We start from the raw sequence: 19,592 nt of genomic DNA on the forward strand, positions 1-19,592 counted from the left end.
AGCAGATTGGTAGATTTTCTGCCACATGGTATTGAAATGAGTAGTAAATCCGAGATCCTATTGTGACTAATTGCTGCCCGTGAGAGTCATTGTGCTTGTAAACTACAGCACTTTGAAGGGGGAAGAATAATTGCCACAAATCCTAGCCTGAGAGTTTCTGGCAGACTGTGCTTCCACTACAGGTGCTAAGGCCAGGGATGCAGGGTAGGATAAGGGCAGAGAAGAAGAACCACCGCAGTTGTCAACACTGGGGTGTTCTCTTTAGGGTGTGTGACACACCTGTGTTTATTAGTACCAAGCCAGGGTTCTTTTAACTAGTTTTATGCAGCAACAAGACCAGTTCACATAGACGTGAACAGGTTTTCACTTATACCAACACAAAACTGTTTAAGCAAAAACAGCAGTCTACATTTGGCAGAAACAGGTTTATTCTGTACAAAAGTTTGAAGACTTCAAATCAAGACACAGAAGAGGGTTTTTCCTGGGATGGTGCTAGAACCACCCAGAAACAGGAAAAGCTGTTCCATTCCTTGCCAAGCTGGACTCTCAAGAGAAAATGTGACATAATTATAAGCTCATTGCATCATCGTTTTGACAAAGTCATTAAAACATCACTGAAGGCAGAAAGAAGCTGGACACTTTCTGCTTTTCTCTTGCACACACATACTTGAGGCTGCCACGTGAAGAGTCAGCAGTAGATTCCCAGCTACACAGCCAAGTCACGCATTTTCACACCACCGCCTGCTCCCCCTTGGGAATTTTAGGTAAGCAGCCACGCGGTAAGTCCCCCGTCCCCCCGCTTGACACAGCCAGTTCTGTCTGGATTCAAAATACGATCAAGGCACTTGTAGGTTCTCTTCTTCACTAGGACAAGTTCTTTGCAACTGCTCATCTGACTGATTAGCGCAAAGAAATTCCATCACAACACAGGAAGTGGGATGCTAGAAGGTCTTGAAGTCTGCTGAGAAGATTATTACACTTAAAACACACTTTTCTAATGCTGCTGTGCACGGCCACAGGGGGTGAGGGGAGGGCACAATGTTTTGATACAAAGTGCTTGTTCCTGCCACGCAAACACAGACCACTGACCAGGAGCTTATAGGTAGGGGAAGACGTTTGCATGGCAAGACGGAGGGTGTGCCATTGTCCTCAGAAAAGCACACCAGCTGGATCTGCATTCATTTCACTCCTCAGCTCGATGCTCCTGGCTTTGGCGCTGCCGTCTAGAGTGGACACGTTCGTAAAAGAGTAAATAGGCGCTGGACGAAAGGACTTCCTGCAACGTGGTCTTGTGCACCACATCATCTGAAATCCACAACCACTGGTTGCTGGTGGCTAGCATGCTTTTGCAAGTCGGTGGAGATCGGCGATACGTGACAAAGTGTCCTGAGTGCATGTCCCCGTGGTGGACCACAACGGCCATCAGGCGGTACAGATATGATGGAGAACTGCCAAATGAAGGAAAAACACAGGAAGGCTGGTTTAGTCCAAGGCAGCAATGGTGCCCTTTGTATTGCCATGAGCAAGAGCATTCTACGGAATGAACTACTAGGGGATCCAGCCTTGTTAAGCAACAACGGCTCCATTTGCAAATTGCTTTCCATGCTCCTGTAGCAGCATCCAGACTTGAGATAAACCAAGCGGGCAAACGTGTGCTGGGCCTGAATAGGTCAGGATTTCACTGCACTTTTGATATGGGAGACCCAGACAGCCAACAGAAAATATCAGTGGCATGATGGAACATTAGAACGACTCTGGAGATTTACTGGTCACTCCGGGAAAAGTTAGAAGTAGTTTCAAATGTTCTTACTTACCTACAGTCAGGTGCTGTCATGTACGGGAAAGCTACTGGGGATGTAAGGAAGGATGGAGAGCAGGTACCATTCATAAAAGAGGATTTGTTGTTGCCCGCCTGTTCTGCATCTACGAAAAGACCCCAAAATCATAGTTTACCGTTCTTATTATTAAAACGGGTTGCTTGCTTATTACAGAAGGGGATGCTGCTGTGCCTGGTTTGTACGGTGTCCTTTATTTAAAACTCTGAAAGTTGGTTGTAAACAGCTACATGGCTGCTTTCCTATGGCGACCAAGAATTGCCTCCAGGCAACGAGGCAGGGAAACTGATCCTTCTGTGGGGGTACAAACTGCTTTTCCGGACTGAGCTGCAAGGCGGCTTTAAACCAGGGGTGGCAACCCTTTAGCCAGAGGGCCACATTCCCTTCTGCTTGCTAGCAATGTGGAGAGCAGATGGCAAAGGGAGTGCAGCGACAGATGTTCCTTTACCTTTGCACAGCTGGCTCCATTCCAGCCATGGAAAAGTTAGGTTTCTACACATAGCCCTCTCTGTCCAGGCAAGATCACATTCCCTCCAGACACAGAGCAGGGCCAGAAATGGGCCCCACAAAAGCCCTCTTAGTTCTAGCTGGAAGAGAATCTTGTCCACACATCTTTCCCAGGCAAGCCACATGGAGGTGGACATTAAACCTTTTCATATCTGAGACTGGCATAAAGCTAGATCTGGCTGGCCAGCCCAGTTGTCACTTCCAATACAAACACACACGTACGCCTCAACCTGCCCCATAGCTGAGGTTAGATGCCACATCTGGTGGAGGGCAGATGGGTGCAGCCTTGTTGACGTGGTCCTATGTATAGGAAGAGCCTACTGGATCAGGCCAGTGGCCCATCTAGCCCAGCATCCTCTTCTCACAGTGGATGACCTCCCTCAGCAGAGGTTGGATGGCCATCTGCAGGCGGTTGGGCTAGATGACCCTCAGGGTCTCTTCCAATTCTATAAGGAGCCCAGGTGGGCCAATCATATTGACCCACAGTCTTCCACAGTCTTTCACCTCTTAGCTTCTGGAATGAGCTGGCTTAGCACAAGGACTAACTCCCTTGCTGGCTCTCTCCCTTCCAAGTCCTCATTCACTTTGCTTGCCTACCGGCTTTTGGGTCCGGTGATGCCTGTGGGCTGCCTGCAGGGTTGGGTTTCTGGGCAGGGAAGCGGTGCTTGTAGACATCCATGATGAGGAACTCGCTAAATTGCACATGCTCGTTTCGTTTCAGGGGCATGCCATGGTTGGACCAGCTTAGCCTTTGTAGGTGGATACAGAGACACTGAGGTAGCTGTGGAGCAAAATGTAAAAAAAGGGGTGGGAAGGTGGCTGTCCTAGTTCCAAGATGCGTGGTGGACGCCATAGAGGCAGAGGGTTTCCAGCACAGAAGCCACAGAAGGCTTGATTGTTGCCTTCGTCAACCTTGTGCTCTCTAGATGCTTTGGACTACAACTGCCAAATCTTTTGCCTCCTTAGTTTCCGGAATACATGAACTACCCCATTTTCTCCACAACTATCTTGCATGGTAGGCCGCCATAGCTGCATAGGGGTTTGAAGCAAGGTCTTCCCACCCAATGAAACACCAACCATGCCAAACTGAATCGCTCTTTAAAAGCTTTATTCAAAATCCACCAGTATTTCTAATTTTCCAGACATGGAATGAATGGTGTGCAAGTTGACGTATGTGCACACATGTAATCAGAAATTAGGAGTCTAAGCACCACAAGCAGAAAGTTGGTTTTCGCACAAAGCCCAAAGGCAGGTTATGTTCCTTTGGCTATCCATCGCTTCTCACACAGGTGGGGAGGCCTACAGAAACCACTGTTACGCACTACAGATGTGTTTGAAAAACAAATAATTCTATAGGTTTCCAAAACCACCAAACTTAAGACTAGTTGTTTAGTTCTTCAACTAGTAGCCCATATTAATACATACAAATATAAGCATTGCCGAAGCATTTAAGATTACAGTGGTACCTCGGGTTATATACGCTTCAGGTTACAGACTCCACTAACCCAGAAATATTACCTCGGGTTAAGAACTTTGCTTCAGGATGAGAACAGAAATCATGCTCCGGCGGCGCAGCAGCAGCGGGAGGCCCCATAAGCTAAAGTGGTACTTCAGGTTAAGAACAGACCTCCGGCACGAATTAAGTACTTAACCCGAGGTACCACTGTACATTTATTTATTTATCTGCTGGATCTCTCTGTGGCCTTTGATACCATCGACCATAAGATCCTTCTGGACCGTATAGAGGGGCTGGGAGCTGGGGGCACTGCCATACAGTGGTTCCACTCCTTTATGCTGGGCCGTGTCCAAAAAGTGGTGTTGGGGGATGAGTGTTCAGACCCCTGGGCTCTCACTTGTGGGGTGCCTCAGGGTTCCATCCTCTCCCCCATGCTTTTTAACATCTATATGAAGCTGCTGGGAGAGATCATCAGGGGGTTTCGGCTGGGTGTTCATCAGTATGGAGATGATACCCAGCTCTACCTCTCTTTCAAATCAGAACCATTGAATGCGGTGAAGGTCCTGTGTGAGTGTCTGGAGGCAGTTGGAGGATGGGTGGCAGCTAACAGATTGAGGTTGGATCCTGACAAGACAGAAGTACTGTTTTTGGGGGACAGGGGCAGGCAGGTGTGGGGGACTCCCTGGTCTTGTATGGGGTAAATGTGCCCCTGAAGGACCAGGTGCACAGCCTGGGAGTCATTGGAGGTGTAGGTCAATTCTGTGTCCAGGGCAGCTGTCTACCAGCTCCATCTGGTATGCAGGCTGAGACCCTCCCTGCCCGCTAACTATCTTGCCAGAGTGGTGCATGCTCTAGTTATCTCCCGTTTGGACTACTGCAATGCACTCTATGTGGGGCTACCTTTGAAGGTGGCTCGGAAACTGCAATTAATCCAGAATGTGGCAGCTAGACTGGTGACTGGGAGTGGCGGCCAAGACCATATAAAACCAGTCCTGAGAGACCTGAATCGGCTCCCAGTATGTTTCCGAGCACAGTTCAAAGTGTTGGTGCTGACCTTTAAAGCCCTGAACAGCCTCGGTCCTGTATACCTGAAGGAGTGTCTCCACCCCTATCGTTCAGCCCGGACACTGAGGTCTAGCTCCGAGGGCCTTCTGGAAGTTCCTTCACTGCAAGATGTGAGGTTACAGGGAACCAGGCAGAGGGCCTTCTCGGTAGTGGCACCCACACTGTGGAACGCCCTCCCATCAGATGTCAAGGAAATAAGCAACTATCCTACTTTTAAAAGACATTTGAAGGCAGTCCTGTTTAGGGATGTTTTTAATGTTTAATGCTGTATTGTGTTTTTAATATTTGATTGGGAGCCGCCCAGAGTGGCTGGGGATACCCAGCCAGATGGACGGGGTATAAATAATAAATTATTATTATTATATATTATTATTATTATTATTTTATAATGATTTGAAATTCAAACTTGAACTGACTTAGTAAGTTGAGAATCTTATTTGGTAAACAAAGAAAGGGGGGAACATTTTATTTCTTTTCTTTTTCCCTCTTATATTTTAAAAGGCAAGCTGCATAAAGTGTGATATTGCAGCCGGCTGAATTTATTGACAGCATTTTGCTAATTTGGTGTAGTTTGCATACATTATTTTGATTCTTGGTAAAGAAGACAGAGGTGCCTGGCGTGCTCTGGTCCATGGAGTCACGAAGAGTCGGACACGACTAAACAACAATAAAGAAAATAAGAAACTGCTCTTATGGTGATCTTGGAAACTCCATGCTAAGACGGTTTTCTTACCTTCCCCAGTTTTAGCTGTTTGACAAATGTTGTTCTCCGGTTCTCCATGATTTGCCCAGTCCCTTCTTCGACCTGAATCTGGGGGTGGGTGGGTGGGTGGGTGAAGCCAAAATGAATTATAAACCAACCACGTATGGTACAGGCACAGACCACTCTGAGAAATCTATAGTATGATCACATTTTACCTGTAATTAACTTGCGCAATTTCAACCTTGTGCAGTTGAAAGCTGGCCAGCTGAAATTGCGCAAATAAATTGCACACAAGGCAGAGAGCTTAAAAGGCCCTTTGTGCTGGGTTTTCCCAGCTCATCAAGAGCTTTGAAGCTCTCTGCCTTGCTTATCAGGCAAGTCCTGCTCAGTGTGCAGCCTCTGGGATGCTCTTGCAACATCTCATGGGGCTGCCCAAGTTTTTGCAAGCTCTCGCAAGAGCATCGCAGAGCCCGGGTTCTGTTTGGGGGTGGGTGGGAGTCCTGCCTGGTGCACCAGCTCCATGAGATAAGGATGGCTGCACACGGGAAGTTTGAGTATACATGTTTTGGCATACATTCACCATCCCTGTGCAAGATGCAACCATACTGTACTACTTACTAAATGTACTACATTTGAAGTATCCAGGTATAGCAATCCTGAAGCAGATGGCATAATTCACAAGCACTGTAAATTTTGCATTTTAAGCTTTACTCGGAGGTGGGGGAGAATCCTTTAAGCTGGTCTTTCGAACCATGGGCAGCTTACCCACATCGAAAAACCAGGATGGTGCCTAGAGTAAGACCATGGAAGGGTTGTCAGCCATTCTAAGAGCCGCAGGTGGGTCATAGTTCCTGCAACAGAAAAGGCTCCCCACAAAAACCATGAATGGGGCGCAGCATCTTCTGCAACTTCAAGATCCACAACATCAGCCAGAAACACAAAAACCCCCAACCACCCTGTTTCTAAGCCCACAAGAGGACCAGGAAGAGAATGGAGTACCTAGGAAATAAAAGCACCTTTCAGATGTATCAAGGGGCACTTAATCTGCACCAAATGCACCAGGGGAGGGGGTCACTGCAATCAAGAGACTTACTTTTGTGCAATTGTCACACAAGACGTCCTTGACTGACTCGGTGGAGATGAAGTGGTGGAGGCACTGGTCCAGGGTCAGTGGGTGGCCCTGTGGGGGAGGGGTGGGGGAGTAAAACAGGAAGTGCTGGCACACGTCCTTAAACCCCGTGAGTCAGAAAAGGGCTGTGCTTGGGCAGCTGCAAGGGATTCCCACAGGAGGGTGCCTTACCCACACGGTGGCAGGGATGCTCAGGGAAAGGCTGTCAAAAGTGTCGTATCTGAGGGGACTCTGAAAGAAAAAGAGCCCAAATGTCTCAACAAGGATTTATAACGTAAACACCTTACTTCTCGCTCCCCCCAACTTTCATGATGATGCTCTTTGCCTGCCTGGGCAGAGAATAAAGAGATGGGGGGAGGTCTAGGAAACCCTTTTGAAATGAACCCTGCCGTACCAAAGAGCAAAGTCACATACACAACTCTGCCAACCTTACCCTCTACCCCTTCCCACCACTGGAATGAGCCCCACCAACCCCACCCGAAGTTTAAAGAGGCTCCCCTCTCCTGCACTAAAGCACTACCAAGGACAACAACTCTTCAAAGCAGGCTGCCCACCCTGGAAGCAATAACACCCCCCAAAGAATAGTCTCAGTTGTGGGGAGCAGAGGGTCACCCCCTTGGCAGCTCCTCTTCAGCCCATCTACATGGGAAGTGACTCGGTCCTCCCTGGGTCTTAGCTCCACCCACCCATTGATTTCCTGCAATCTGTATGCCTCTTTCTCTCACACAGACTTACGGACCTGGTGTTTGCAATGCTTGCAGACCATGTTGCTCGTCAACCTGCCATGAAAAGGATGCTGCAGCTTCCAGTGACTCAACACAGGAGGAGGAGGAGGCCCTACAAACCAAAATAAAGGTTGTTCCGTCTGACTCTTCTATTGTTTTGCCAGGCACTGTGACTGGTGCCCTCCTGATAATCTTGTATCTGGAAACACCAGGATAGGGTTAGGCTAGTTTAAAGACTTTAGGTGCCAGGCAAAAATGTTCCTCTTCAACAAGGCCTTTGGCCAATAGACATGCGATGCCCTTTTAAATGTGTTTGGGGGGGGCGTGTATTGGTTTGTTGTTCTTATTTTTACTAAGTATTTTGTGGTTTTTATATTGCAATTTTATGTTGTGAAGCACACTGAGATGTTATTAGACAAGGTTAAAGAGTGATTCCAATAGCCAGACACCCTTTCAGCTCCTGTCACAGTCGCCCCATGCAGACAACAAAATCAGGCCATAGCCCAGAGGTGTTTGGGTTTTTATATCACTAGTACAAATAGTATCTGCTACATTTCACCAAATCAGAAAAGTGTTTTTACCTCTTGTCCTGGAGCATATTTGCTTTTGTAGAATTTCTGGCTTCTATACAGAAAAATACAAAATAAAGTTAGTTTTAAAAAAGAAAACACTTTCCACATGGTGATATCTTTACTATTGCACACTTAAGTGACAAGGGTGGTATCCAACTCAGTTATACTCAAGAGTAGATCCATTGACACTGATGGGCCTAATGTTAATTAACTTCATTGAGTCCATTCGGAATTATACTTGGCTGAATACCACTCCAGGCAGTACAGGGAAGCACAACTTTGAAAAAACAGCTTAAAAGCAGAATCTTACGTAGGTCTCTTCAGCTGGGCAGCCCACCAAATTCGAAGAACATAATAGGAGTGCCTGCTGGATCAGGCCAGTGGAGGCTCACCTCGTCCAACACCTTGTTCTCACAGCGGCCAGCCAGATGCCTCTTTTGGAAAACCCAAAGGCGCACAAGAGCCCTCTCCCCTTCTGTGGTTTCAGAAGCCTTGCTGCCTCCAACTAATTTTATAAACTTCCATGTCACCTCTTGCTCACCTTTTCTCTAGATGAAAAGTCCCAAATGCTGCAACCTTGCCTATAGGAAAGGTTGCTTTGCAGCCCCCGTGTCTCTTGAGTGCTCACCTCCAGAGAATGCACATCAAACAGATGCACGACCCGCAGCTGGCGGTCCCATTCATCTTCCAGCGAGGAGGTGAGGACATGGAACAGCTCGTGAGCATCCTACCGAAAGAGCACCAGAAAGCTCAGAATGCCAGGCAAAGCTCACCAGAAAAGTAGACAACAGGGCAAAATGTATGTTGCCCTTGAGGTACATTTTTGCAGCTCCCAAGAAAAAAACTGAATCCTGAAAATTCAGCTTGCATTTTTAGATGGACCTTCAGCAAGGCAACATGGAAGATCAAGAGGCCAGGGTTCCTTCACAGCAGGTTGGGGGGGGGGACATATTTCATGTCTACTGAGCAGATTTGTGTGCAGAAGTTCCCAGATTCACACCTTGCCATCCCCCATCAAAGGGATCTGAGGTGGCAGATCTGGGAAAGGCCTCCCTCTGACCTCAGAGAACTGCTGATTGTCCAAGACAACAATGCAAAGCTGGGCGGTCTAATAGTCTGACTCACCTTAAGGCGGCTTCCCACATATCTGCATGCAGGAGAAGAATTAAAAAAAAGGTAACACTAGAGTTGTGCCTCAGACAGAGATGCAGCGGGCAGGCAGTCTCCTTTGTGCACTGAGTGGGGATGGTTGGCTTTCACACAGCCTTCAGCAAGTTTCAAAAGTAATCAAGGGGTGTGTGGAGGAGGGCAGAAGTGGGGTGAGGTCTGGGGAGAGTCCTGAAGGCCAGACATGGGGGTCTTAAGGTCTGCATTCAGACCACAGGTTCCCCACCCTTGCAGTGAGTATTCAGGCCTTTTCCCACCCACTTAAAAAGGCAGCGCAGTTAAAATAAATTGGGAAGGCCGTAAATCAAGGGTGAAGAACCCGTGGCCCTCCAGGGGCTGCTGATTCCAACTCCCATCAGTCCCAGCCAGGACAGCCAGCCATCATGGGTGATGTGAGTCATAATCCACTAAAATCTGGAGGGCAGCAGGCTCTCCACATCTGCTGTAAACAAAGCCACAATTCTTTAACGTAACACAAGAGCCCTGCTGGATCAGACCAAAGGCCCATCTCGTCCAGCAACCTCCTTCCGACACTGGGAAGTATCTGGAAAGGCTGCAAGTAAGAGATGAGAGAGCAATAGTCCTCTCCCGCTCGTGTCCCCCAGCGACTGGCTTTTGCTTGTTATGTGCCAGATGTCAAGGCTGTAGAAAACAACAGCAACAGAGAAGCATACTCTGGTGCCTTACACCACTCGGGCAGCTACCTGCTCTTCGAAAGAGGAGATCTGCCACCTGTGCATCCTCAGGACCTCCAACAAGCAGCTTGCATCCAGGAAGTCATCTTCGGTCACCTCTTGGCAGGATAAAGCTGAATGCATCAAACACAAAATAGTCAATGCAGACCACGCACAGAAATGAATTCACTCATCCTAAGCATACGTTCCTCTTATTCTACAGAAAGTTCTCTCCACTTGTGTAAATGGAACTAGGTAAAACCACCTTGCCCAGCATTCTTCTTTCCACAGTGGCCTTTGGGAAGCCTCCAAGTGGGACACCAGCGCAACAGCCCTCTCCCCACTCATGCCCCCAGCAGCCAGTCCTTGAGGCACACAGCCCCCACCCAAGACTGGAGGCAGAGCAGTCTTCCTGACTAACAGCCTTATCCTCCATGAATTGCCAAACCTCCTTTAAAGCTGTGCAATTTGGTGGCCATCACTACAACCAGTGGGAGCAAATTCCAGAAGTTTAACTGTGTGGAGAATCACCTCCTTTTGTCTGTCCTGAATCTTCCAGCATTGAGCTTTATGGGATAACGCCACTGGGTTCTAATATGATGAGATATGTTTTGGGCTCCATAGCACCTTTATAGGAAAGAACAGAGCAGTTCAGATAGATGCTGGCAATGTAATACTTAGAATGCCTCTTGTGGGGATGTCCTGTGGTGTCTTCTGTTTGGACAGAAATTGCTGTTCATATTGACTGTTTTGGAAAAATTCTTGATACTTGTGAATGACCATACACAATTATATTCCTATGATGTGAGGACTATCAGATAGGCAACAAAAGTTAATCCTGTGAGCCCTTACAGTTGCAGAGACATATGCTGGAAGAATAAACACTCACCATGCATTACTCAGTGGTCTGAAGATCTCATTGCCCTTTCTATGATTGAATGTGTATCTTATCTGGTCATTTAATAGAATCATAGAGTTGGAAGAGACCACAAGGGCCCTCGAGTCCAACCCCCTGCCAAGCAGGAAACACCATCAGAGCACTCCTGACATATGGTTGTCAAGCCTCTGCTTAAAGACCTCCAAAGAAGGAGACTCCACCACACTCACCACACCACACTCGCCACACCACACATTTGGATATCTTGTTGGGACATGTGGTCTACCTATGTTAATATATGTTTTGAAGAGGATTGATTGATTATTCTTATTGTTAATGAGACAGTTCAGGAAAGCGATTGCTAGTATTCTTGGTACAGTGGAACCTCGGGTTAAGTACTTAATTCATTCCGCAGGTCCGTACTTAACCTGAAACTGTTCTTAACCTGAAGCACCACTTTAGCTAATGGCGCCTCCTGCTGCTGCCGCGCCACTGGAGCACGATTTCTGTTCTCATCCTGAAGCAAAGTTTTTAACCTGAAGCACTATTTCTGGGTTAGCGGAGTCTGTAACCTGAAGTGTATGTAACCTGAAGTGTATGTAACCTGAGGTACCACTGTATATGTCATATAATATTTGTACGTCATTTTACAATCTTAGCTTGGAGGTGCTTTTTCCCATAAGGTATGTGATGCTAAGTATTTGTAGGTACTGTTTACTTTTAGTCTGTTGTTCTTTTTTAAACACTGTTTTCTTGTTTTGAGGTTTGCAACTGTTTTCTCTACTTATGTAACAAATTAAATTAAGACATATAGTGGAACCTCAGTTGTCAAACGTAATCTGTTCTGGGAGACCGTTCAACTTCCACAACAATTGACAACTGAGGCACAATGGGAGGTCAGCAAAAGCCATAAAAAATGGAGACATGTACCTCGGAAGCCATTTGACTTCCGAGGTGCGTTCGAAAACCGCAGCATTCACTTCCGGGTTGTCGGCATTCAAAAGTCAAAATGTTCGACTTCCGAAGTGTTTGACAACTGAGGTTCCACTGTGTTTGATAAAAGGAAAAGAAGTGGCTTGCTTTATGCTTTGTGTTATGCACCCAAAATATCACAAAGGGACCTTTACCTTTCAGGAGGTGGAGCAAGGTCAGGGACAAATACTTCCCAGCCGTCTCACTCTGGCTGACCTGGCACTGAACTGTGAATCCTTCCAGCCATTTGATGAAGGACGGACAAGCAGAGAGCCCCTGGAGAAGTGAGTTCATGAAGCATGTGTTTCCCAGGTTGAGAAGACCTGGCACTAGCCCTGGGGGGAAAATACATCACTGCAATTGCTGCAACCTTCTGAACACAGCCTTCCTGCTTTTACTCTCCAGTCCCTCTGCTCTGCCCTGCCCTAAATGCTGCTCCTTGTCCTGTCATTTGCAGAATGCCTCGCCTGACACCATCATCACACAGCTCTAGGCAGGAGACAGAAACACTCCTTTTCCACCAGCCCCTGGGCTCTTACTTATATGTGGTCTCCTGGAGTAGGTGGAATGTTTTAATCCTGCCTTTTAAAAATAGCATTGTCTTTTAGATTTTTCTTTGTTTTTCTTTTATGCTGGTTTTAATGTATAGGCTTCCTTAATTACATTGCAAGTAGTGTTGAGTTATCTTGGTAAACAAGCTCCCAATGAATTTAATAAACGAACATTTTTTCTGCATGTTGTTCTGACCTTATTCCTCCATTTGCACTCCCCGCCCTCCCGCTCCCAATTAAACTTCTTGGACTTACTTCCAAACATCTCTGTGGTCTTGCTCTTCCTTATTAATCTTCCCTTCTTTCTCTCTACCAGCAAAGGGAACCCGCAGCCCTCCAGATGTTGCTGGACTCCAACTCCCATCATCCCTGAGTGCTGGCCATGCTTGCTGGGGTTGATTGGAGTTGGGAGTACAAAAACCTTTGGAGGGCTTCAACTTCCCCATCCCTGCAGTTTACACTCCCATCATTCTGCACGTATCAGCTGCATCCTCCTATAGTTCAGGGATGGGGAACATCTGCAGCCCTCTAGGTGCTGTTGGTCTCCAACTCCAATCAGCATGGTCAGTGGCCAGGACGATGGGAGTTGGCAACAACACCTGAAGGTCCAGTTTTCCCCATCCCCGTTTTAGTTGGAAACCCTTCCACCTGACATCAGTCTTTCTTTCTGCCTTTGATTCTAGAGTGTCAAAAAGCATTTGTTCACTCTGTTTAGTCCCAACTGCTGTCTTCTTCCATTTTGCTTTCCTTCCTCCGGTTTTTAATTTTAAGACAATCATCCTGCAGACAGGGCCTCAGTTATGTTTTTGTTTTCTGTATGGCCACCACTGGCCATTTTAAGCACAACAACACACCTTCAAAAAAGACAAAAGGGCTCTCCTGTTGGGATTCAGTGGCCAAGGAAGACCCCAATATTTATATGAGACTCTTTTTGTTGGGATCAGGAGGTGCAAGGTGCAAACTCACCTGCCCCACTCACTCCTCCCTAGTCTCTCTTTCATTTACCTTTCCTGCGTTTTTTTCTCTCTGTGATGGGGCCCCATAAGACATAGATGCTTGCAGCAAGAGCAGCTGCAATCCCACCAATCACTCCCCAATTCTTCATTACTTTATACCTAAGAAGAAAAGAGAGAGGGGTGAACCCAATATACATCTGTAAACAAACAGCCCAAAATATTACACTGGAACTCCAGAATACAGCCAGTACCTTGGTCGTCAAATGGAATCCATTCTGGAAGTCTGTTCGACTTCCAAAAATGTTCGAAGACCAAGGCACAGCTTCCGATTGGCTGCAGGAGCTTCTTGCACTCAGTCGGAAGCCGCGGAAGCCACATCAGATGTCCGGCTTCCAAAGAACGTTCACAAACCAGAACACTCACTTCCGGGTTTGTGGTGTTCGGGAGCCAAAACAGACGCGTACCAAGGCATTCAACAACCAAGGTACGACTGCAGAGCTATAATTGGGGGCGGGGGGATACACATTATTTGAGATTTTGGCAAGGACACTTTTTTATGACATTCCTTTATTGCATATGAAAGGGAACCATCATTTTCAATGCAACCCTCATGACCATCCTGGGAAATCTGGAACTATGCTTGATAATCAGATAATGCGGATATTCTTGACTTGGACTCCCCACTCGGCCAGCATGAAGATCCCCGGGTGACCTAGGAGGCCAGTCGCGGCCTTCTCTCGGGGATTAAATGAGGAGGGGGAGCGGGGCCGGGGAAAGGGGGGAGATAAACGCAGAAAGCGGCGGCGGCGAAGCAGAAGCGGGGTGCCTCCTGGATCCAGACCAGCATCTTGCTTCCGACGCCCCTCCCCAGAAGCCTGCAGGCGCAGAGGTAGACTGCGCCCGCCCCGTGAGGCTCCATTCCGCCCCCGCCGACTGACCTGGCCGCCCCTCCGGCCCGGAAGAGCCGCCTGGCCGCCCTCCTGCCGAGCTCCTCCACCCCGCGGCGGCTCAGCAGCATCCCGCCCTGAAGCGCGTCGGGCGCGCGGGGAAGGAAGACGGCGGCGGAACGGAAGCGGCGGGGCAGCCGGACCTCCCCAGCAACGGGCCCGCCTGGTTGCTAAGGCGTGCGCCGCTCTGAGGCTCCCGCCCGCCGCCCGGCCCCGCGCAGAGGGTTCCGGGGCACCAAGACAGCGAAAGCCTGTCGCCAGGATCAGTGCCGGGTCTACGAATAAGCCAAACAAGCTGTAGCTTCGGGCCCCCAAAAAATTAAAGGGGGAAAAAACTTGGATGTACACTTCCAATATATAAGATAAAAAAACAAATAAAACCTACATAATAATTATTTCACTATTAATATACTTCTTAATTGTATTTCACTATTAATATACTTCTTCTTAATTGTATTTCAGTTCAACAATTACTTTGATAAAATACATATTTTGTTACGTGCAAATGGCTTTAGAGACCCATTATGTCCATAAATTACCATATAGCATATTTTCAACACAAATAAACAGCAACAATTTGTTGTTGACAAAGGACAGCTGGACATATAAAGGGCCCCATTACCGTCAGTAGCTGAGGGCCTCATCAAACCTAAATCCGGCCCTGTCCTTCACCCTTGATTTTAATTGTTCTCCATATATTCCCGAGGGGAAAAGAGGAAAGCAAAAAGCATTCCTGATTTGCCCGTGTTAGTTTAAATGCGCCGGAGGAGAAAGAGAGAGAAAAAGGCAAAGCACTTTAAACAAAACAGAAAAAAACAGAAAATACATTTTACTTGGGAGTAAGGTCCTAGTGAATTCAAAAGGGGCTTGCTTTTGAGTAGAATCGGGCAGTAAATAGGCAATGCTCCTTATGAATAACAAGCCACATGCATGATATTTGTTAAGTGTTGTAGACTTTAAATGGCCTGTTGTCTTATTGGGCAAAGGCATAGTAAAATTCAATTTAAAACAAGAAGAATGCAACAAAGAGGGAACCATTGGGATGGCACAAGCGAGAAAGCTGTGGCCTGAAGTAAACTCAAGAATGTGCTGCACCATCTGCTTGAGTCAATTTTTTAAAATTGTAAACCACATTGGCAGGAGGAAGGCAATAAATAAAATCAAGCAACGAATACAATTAACTATATTAAACAGTAGAGTAGAGCTGATACTTAACATCAGAGCTGACAATAACCCTTAATTAAGAGCAGCTGCTGATTCCTAGACAATAGGGGGCTGGGGGCTTCCTACATAAACCGCTTCATGTGCCTTGGTAGAAAGGTGGTTGTTGTTGTTTACTCGTTTCCAACTCTTCGTGACCCCCTGGACCAGAGCACGCCAGGCACTCCTGTCTTCCACTGCCTCCCGCAGTTAGTCAAACTCATGCTGGTAGCTTCGAGAACACTATCCAACCATCTCGTCCTCTGTTGTCCCCTTCTCCTTGTGCCCTCCATCTTTCCCAACATCAAGGTCTTTTCCAGGGAGTCTTCTCTTCTCATGAGGTGGCCAAAGTATTGGAGCCTCAGCTTCAGGATCTGTGCTTCCAGTGAGCACTCAGGGCTGATTTCCTTAAGAATGGAGAGGTTCGATCTTCTTGCAGTCCATGGGACTCTCAAGAGTCTCCTCCAGCACCATAATTCAAAAGCATCCATTCTTCAGCGATCAGCCTTCTTTATGGTCCAGCTCTCACTTCCATACATCACTACTGGGAAAACCATAGCTTTAACTATACAGACCTTTGTTGGCAAGGTGATGTCTCTGCTTTTTAAGATGCTGTCTAGGTTTGTCATTGCTTTTCTCCCAAGAAGCAGGCGTCTTTTAATTTTGTGACTGCTGTCACCATCTGCAGTGATCATGGTGCCCAAGAAAGTAAAATCTCTCACTGCCTCCATTTCTTCCCCTTCTATTTGCCAGGAGGTGATGGGACCTGTGGCCATAATCTTTGTTTATTTGATGTTGAGCTTCAAACCATATTTTGCGCTCTCCTCTTTCACCCTCATTAAAAGGTTCTTTAATTCCTCCTCACTTTCTGCCATCAAGGTTGTGTCATCTGCATATCTGAGGTTGTTCATATTTCTTCCAGCAATCTTTATTCCGGCTTGGGATTCATCCAACCCAGCCTTTCACACGATGAATTCTGCATATAAGTTAAATAAGCAGGGAGACAATATACAGCCTTGTCATACTCCTTTCCCAATTTTGAACCAATCAGTTGTTCCATATCCAGTTCTAACTGTAGCTTCTTGTCCCACATAGAGATTTCTCAGGAGACAGATGAGGTGATCAGGCACTCCCATTTCTTTAAGAACTTGCCATAGTTTGCTGTGGTCGACACAGTCAAAGGCTTTTGCACAGTCAATGAAGCAGAAGTAGATGTCTTTCTGGAACTCTCTAGCTTTCTCCATAATCCAGTGCATGTTTGCAATTTGGCCTCTGGTTCCTCTGCCCTTTCGAAATCCAGCTTGCACTTCTGGGAGTTCTCGGTCCACATACTGCTTGAGCCTGCCTTGAAGAATTTTAAACATAACCTTGCTAGCGTGTGAAATGAGCACAGTTGTGCGGTAGTTGGAGCATTAGTTGGCACTGCCCTTCTTTGGGATTGGACCACATCAGCAAGGGGGGGGGGGAATCTGGTCATCTGGGCAGCCCAAGACCTCCATCCACACTGCTCAGGCTTGCGCCCCAGGGAGGTCACTTGAGTGCTGCTGACGCAGTGGTTTGACTTCTCCCCTGGAGTGAAGTCCGAGACAGACAGGTGCCAACAACTATGTAACAGACTCACTAACACAGACCTTTCTTGTGCACCTCCAATTCCTCCTGCTCATGCACACACACCACACGCTCAAACTATTTCCTTTTTTATCAGCATTCAAAAACTGTCTTTGTTTGCTCTAACGTATCAGGAATGTAGAAGCAGCTGTGAAGTGTGGAGGGGGAGAAGACAAATGATAATTGTGTGCTTCACAACTGCAGCAATGTGCATGCCTTTCTAAAGGGGCCCAGGATGCACTCCCACTGCCTCGGTGGGTTCTGTCCCACACCCTGCCCCCCCATCCAGCTGCTCATAAGCTCTCAAACACCTGTTCAGCAGACACTCTTCCACAAAGCTACTGAAGTTCAGCCACAACACCACAAATACCAGAAAGCTGTTTTGAAAGAGCCATCAAGGTCAAACCAGTAATTAGTTCTCAGAGGGCTGGAGAAAATGCATGCCATTGAAGGGCTAGTCACTAGCAGCTCTTGCCCTCTCAAAACACCCCATAAAGTGCTATGTGTTGCATATTTCTTTTATATACAAGGTTCCTGCTGCTTCCTTCTGTTGGCTTCTGTTTCACTCTCTGCTGGTTTTTACACCTATTTTCATCCCAGCAGCCAGGATTTTTAACCTAAGGTAGTTTTACCACCAGAAACAGATGAACTCCCCACCACCCTGCAAATCATCTTTTGTTCCCCACATTTTCTGAGGGGATTTGGAATGGACAGGATCTGGCATGTTTGCATTATCCCAGCAATACTTATGTTATCTTAACATTTTAGCAGCTAAAAAGATTCCTAGACACTGGCGGAGGAACGGGGGTGCGTAGGGAGCAGACCTCCCCCGGCACCACTATTCTGGTAGGGTGCCATCGTGACGCCCCCCCAGACACGTGCCGTGCACCCCTGCACACCAGGCGCCACACCCCCAGAACGTGTGCCACGCTCCCAGAATGCGCGCCATGCCCCCGCCTGCTCTCCGCCCCCGCCTGCTCTTCGCCACTGCTCCTAGATTGGTTTGCTTATCAATATAAACAGGAGAAGACTGTCTCAGAGCAAAAGGAAAAAGGGATGGGGAGGGAGGAGATAAAAACAAAAGTAAACTCAGGGCCAAGTTACAGGTTGTTATAATAACCAGCTGGGATGGAAACTGTTCAGATAGTCTGATGGGATGGTTGCTGCTGTGTATTCATTGAGGCACAGCCAAAGGCAATTGGTATCTCAACAGAACATCCTGTTTCCCTTCCCTCTCTCTACTCTGCGGCCTCATGGAAGGGCTCAACTAGCCACCTTGTAAGGTGCCTGGTATTCTGATCCTATTTTTTGTCAATGGAAAGGGGTAACATAGGCAGCTGCCTCAGATACCAGGTCATGCTATATGTCCATCTCACCCAGTATTGTCTACTTTGACTGACAGCAGCTCTCCATGATCTTAGGCAGGGACCTTCCATGCCACTTCCTACCTGACCCTTTTTAAAGATGCCCAAGTATTGGACTTTCATGCGCCTCACAAAGTCTCCTTCCACAACCACTCTGCTCATCTCTGGACTGTCACAGCAAGCCTATCTCATGGGTGGGGCACTTTTTATTTTACCTTTTTATGGGACTTTTAGAAAGACTTGACACATTTATGGTGGCAGAAGCTTTCAAAGACAGAAGGGTATAACTTCACTGGATATAACTTCATGAAACGAAGTGGACCTGAGCCCCAAAGAGAAAACTCTGATTTCTTCTTCATCAGCATTTCCCCCACTTCTCTGAGCCTTGCAGGCTGAGCACAGTGACAGAGCAGCTGCTTTCCACATGAAAAAGTCCCAGTCCCAGATGGCACCTCCAGGTAGGGCTGGGAAGGAGTCCTGCCTTAAACCTTGGAGTGCTGCGACCAGTCAGGGTAGACAGCATTGAGCAAGGTGGACCACTGCTGAGGGTTCCCAGTTAAACCAGCCCTGGAGCAACAAGGACTGGACTCTTACCTTATTCTTAAGGGGAAGGACCATAGCTCAGAGGTAGAGCACCTGCTTTGCATGCAGAAGTTCCACATTCAATTCCTGGCATTGTCAGGGCTGGGAAAGGCTTCTCCCTGAAGCCCTGGAGAGCTGGTGCTGGTCAGTGTAGACAGAGTCAGAGGGTCCAAGAGTCTTCCCATGTTCTCCCTCTCTCATCACACGAGAACTCAGACATCCAGTGAAGCTGAACCTTGGAAGATAAAAGAAAGTCCTTCTTCACACAACACATAGTTAAACTATGGGACCCACGTCCACAGGAGGCAGTGGTGGCCACCAGCCTGGGTGGCTTTAAGGCGACCAGACAAATTCATGGAGGAGAAGGCCCTCCATAGCTACCAGGCACAAGGGCTCTGCTCCGCCACCACCTTCAAAGGCAGCAACGCGTCTGAATACCAGTTGCTGGAAACCACAAGAGGGCGTTTGGTTGGCCAGTGTGAGAACAGGATGCGGGGCTAGATGGGCCATTGGCCTGATCCAGCAGCTGCCTCTTCTGATGTTCTTACCAGTCTCCTAGCAAAAATTGGTATCGCACCTTGGAGCTTAGGGATAAAGATAAATGGGAAGGGAATTGGCCGATTCCTGTGGTCAGACAGAGGGAGTTGGCTGCTCCTGCAGCTCTCTGCTCTTTGTATTTCCTCCTCGTTTCCCTCCTCCTCC

General features: G+C 47.5%; 1 protein-coding gene across 6 annotated transcripts; it reads right to left on the bottom strand.

Annotated features, from left to right (window-relative positions):
* Positions 1–410: 410 nt before the first annotated feature.
* USP30 (ubiquitin specific peptidase 30) lies at positions 411–19,569 on the bottom strand. 6 transcript variants are annotated; one of them, XM_081168547.1, is made up of 14 exons: positions 19,439–19,569; positions 18,903–19,125; positions 13,239–13,348; positions 11,838–12,017; positions 9,864–9,967; positions 8,534–8,719; positions 8,002–8,044; positions 7,435–7,532; positions 6,867–6,926; positions 6,660–6,746; positions 5,597–5,674; positions 2,940–3,123; positions 1,815–1,923; positions 411–1,448 (listed from the first exon to the last, which is right to left on the bottom strand). In XM_081168547.1, exons 2-14 carry the CDS (start codon positions 18,968–18,970, stop codon positions 1,184–1,186), a joined length of 1,572 nt encoding a protein of 523 aa, XP_081024673.1. In that variant the 5' UTR covers positions 18,971–19,125; positions 19,439–19,569; the 3' UTR covers positions 411–1,183. The 6 variants fall into 6 exon arrangements, with proteins under 6 accessions (XP_081024673.1, XP_081024675.1, XP_081024674.1 ...); XM_081168549.1 differs by lacking the exons at positions 18,903–19,125; positions 19,439–19,569 and adding exons at positions 13,441–13,687; positions 14,128–14,230; XM_081168548.1 differs by lacking the exons at positions 18,903–19,125; positions 19,439–19,569 and adding an exon at positions 14,128–14,231 and having other exon boundaries at positions 8,621–8,719.
* Between the last annotated feature and the right edge of the window lie 23 nt (positions 19,570–19,592).

The sequence above is a fragment of the Podarcis bocagei genome, assembly GCF_964188305.1.
Source record: "Podarcis bocagei genome assembly, chromosome: 13".
NCBI classification, from domain to species: domain Eukaryota; kingdom Metazoa; phylum Chordata; class Lepidosauria; order Squamata; family Lacertidae; genus Podarcis; species Podarcis bocagei.

Bases quoted from the DNA above. Each gene is read 5' to 3' on its own strand.
- USP30 (XM_081168546.1), bottom strand. From the start codon at position 14,207: ATGCTGCTGAGCCGCCGCGGGGTGGAGGAGCTCGGCAGGAGGGCGGCC. The intron at 6,927-7,434 runs GTCCGTAAGTCT...TTTTTCTTTCAG, and splicing joins GCAAGCATTGCAAACACCAG to AGTCCCCTCAGATACGACAC. The intron at 1,924-2,939 runs GTAGGCAAGCAA...GTCTTTTCGTAG, and splicing joins ATCACCGGACCCAAAAGCCG to ATGCAGAACAGGCGGGCAAC.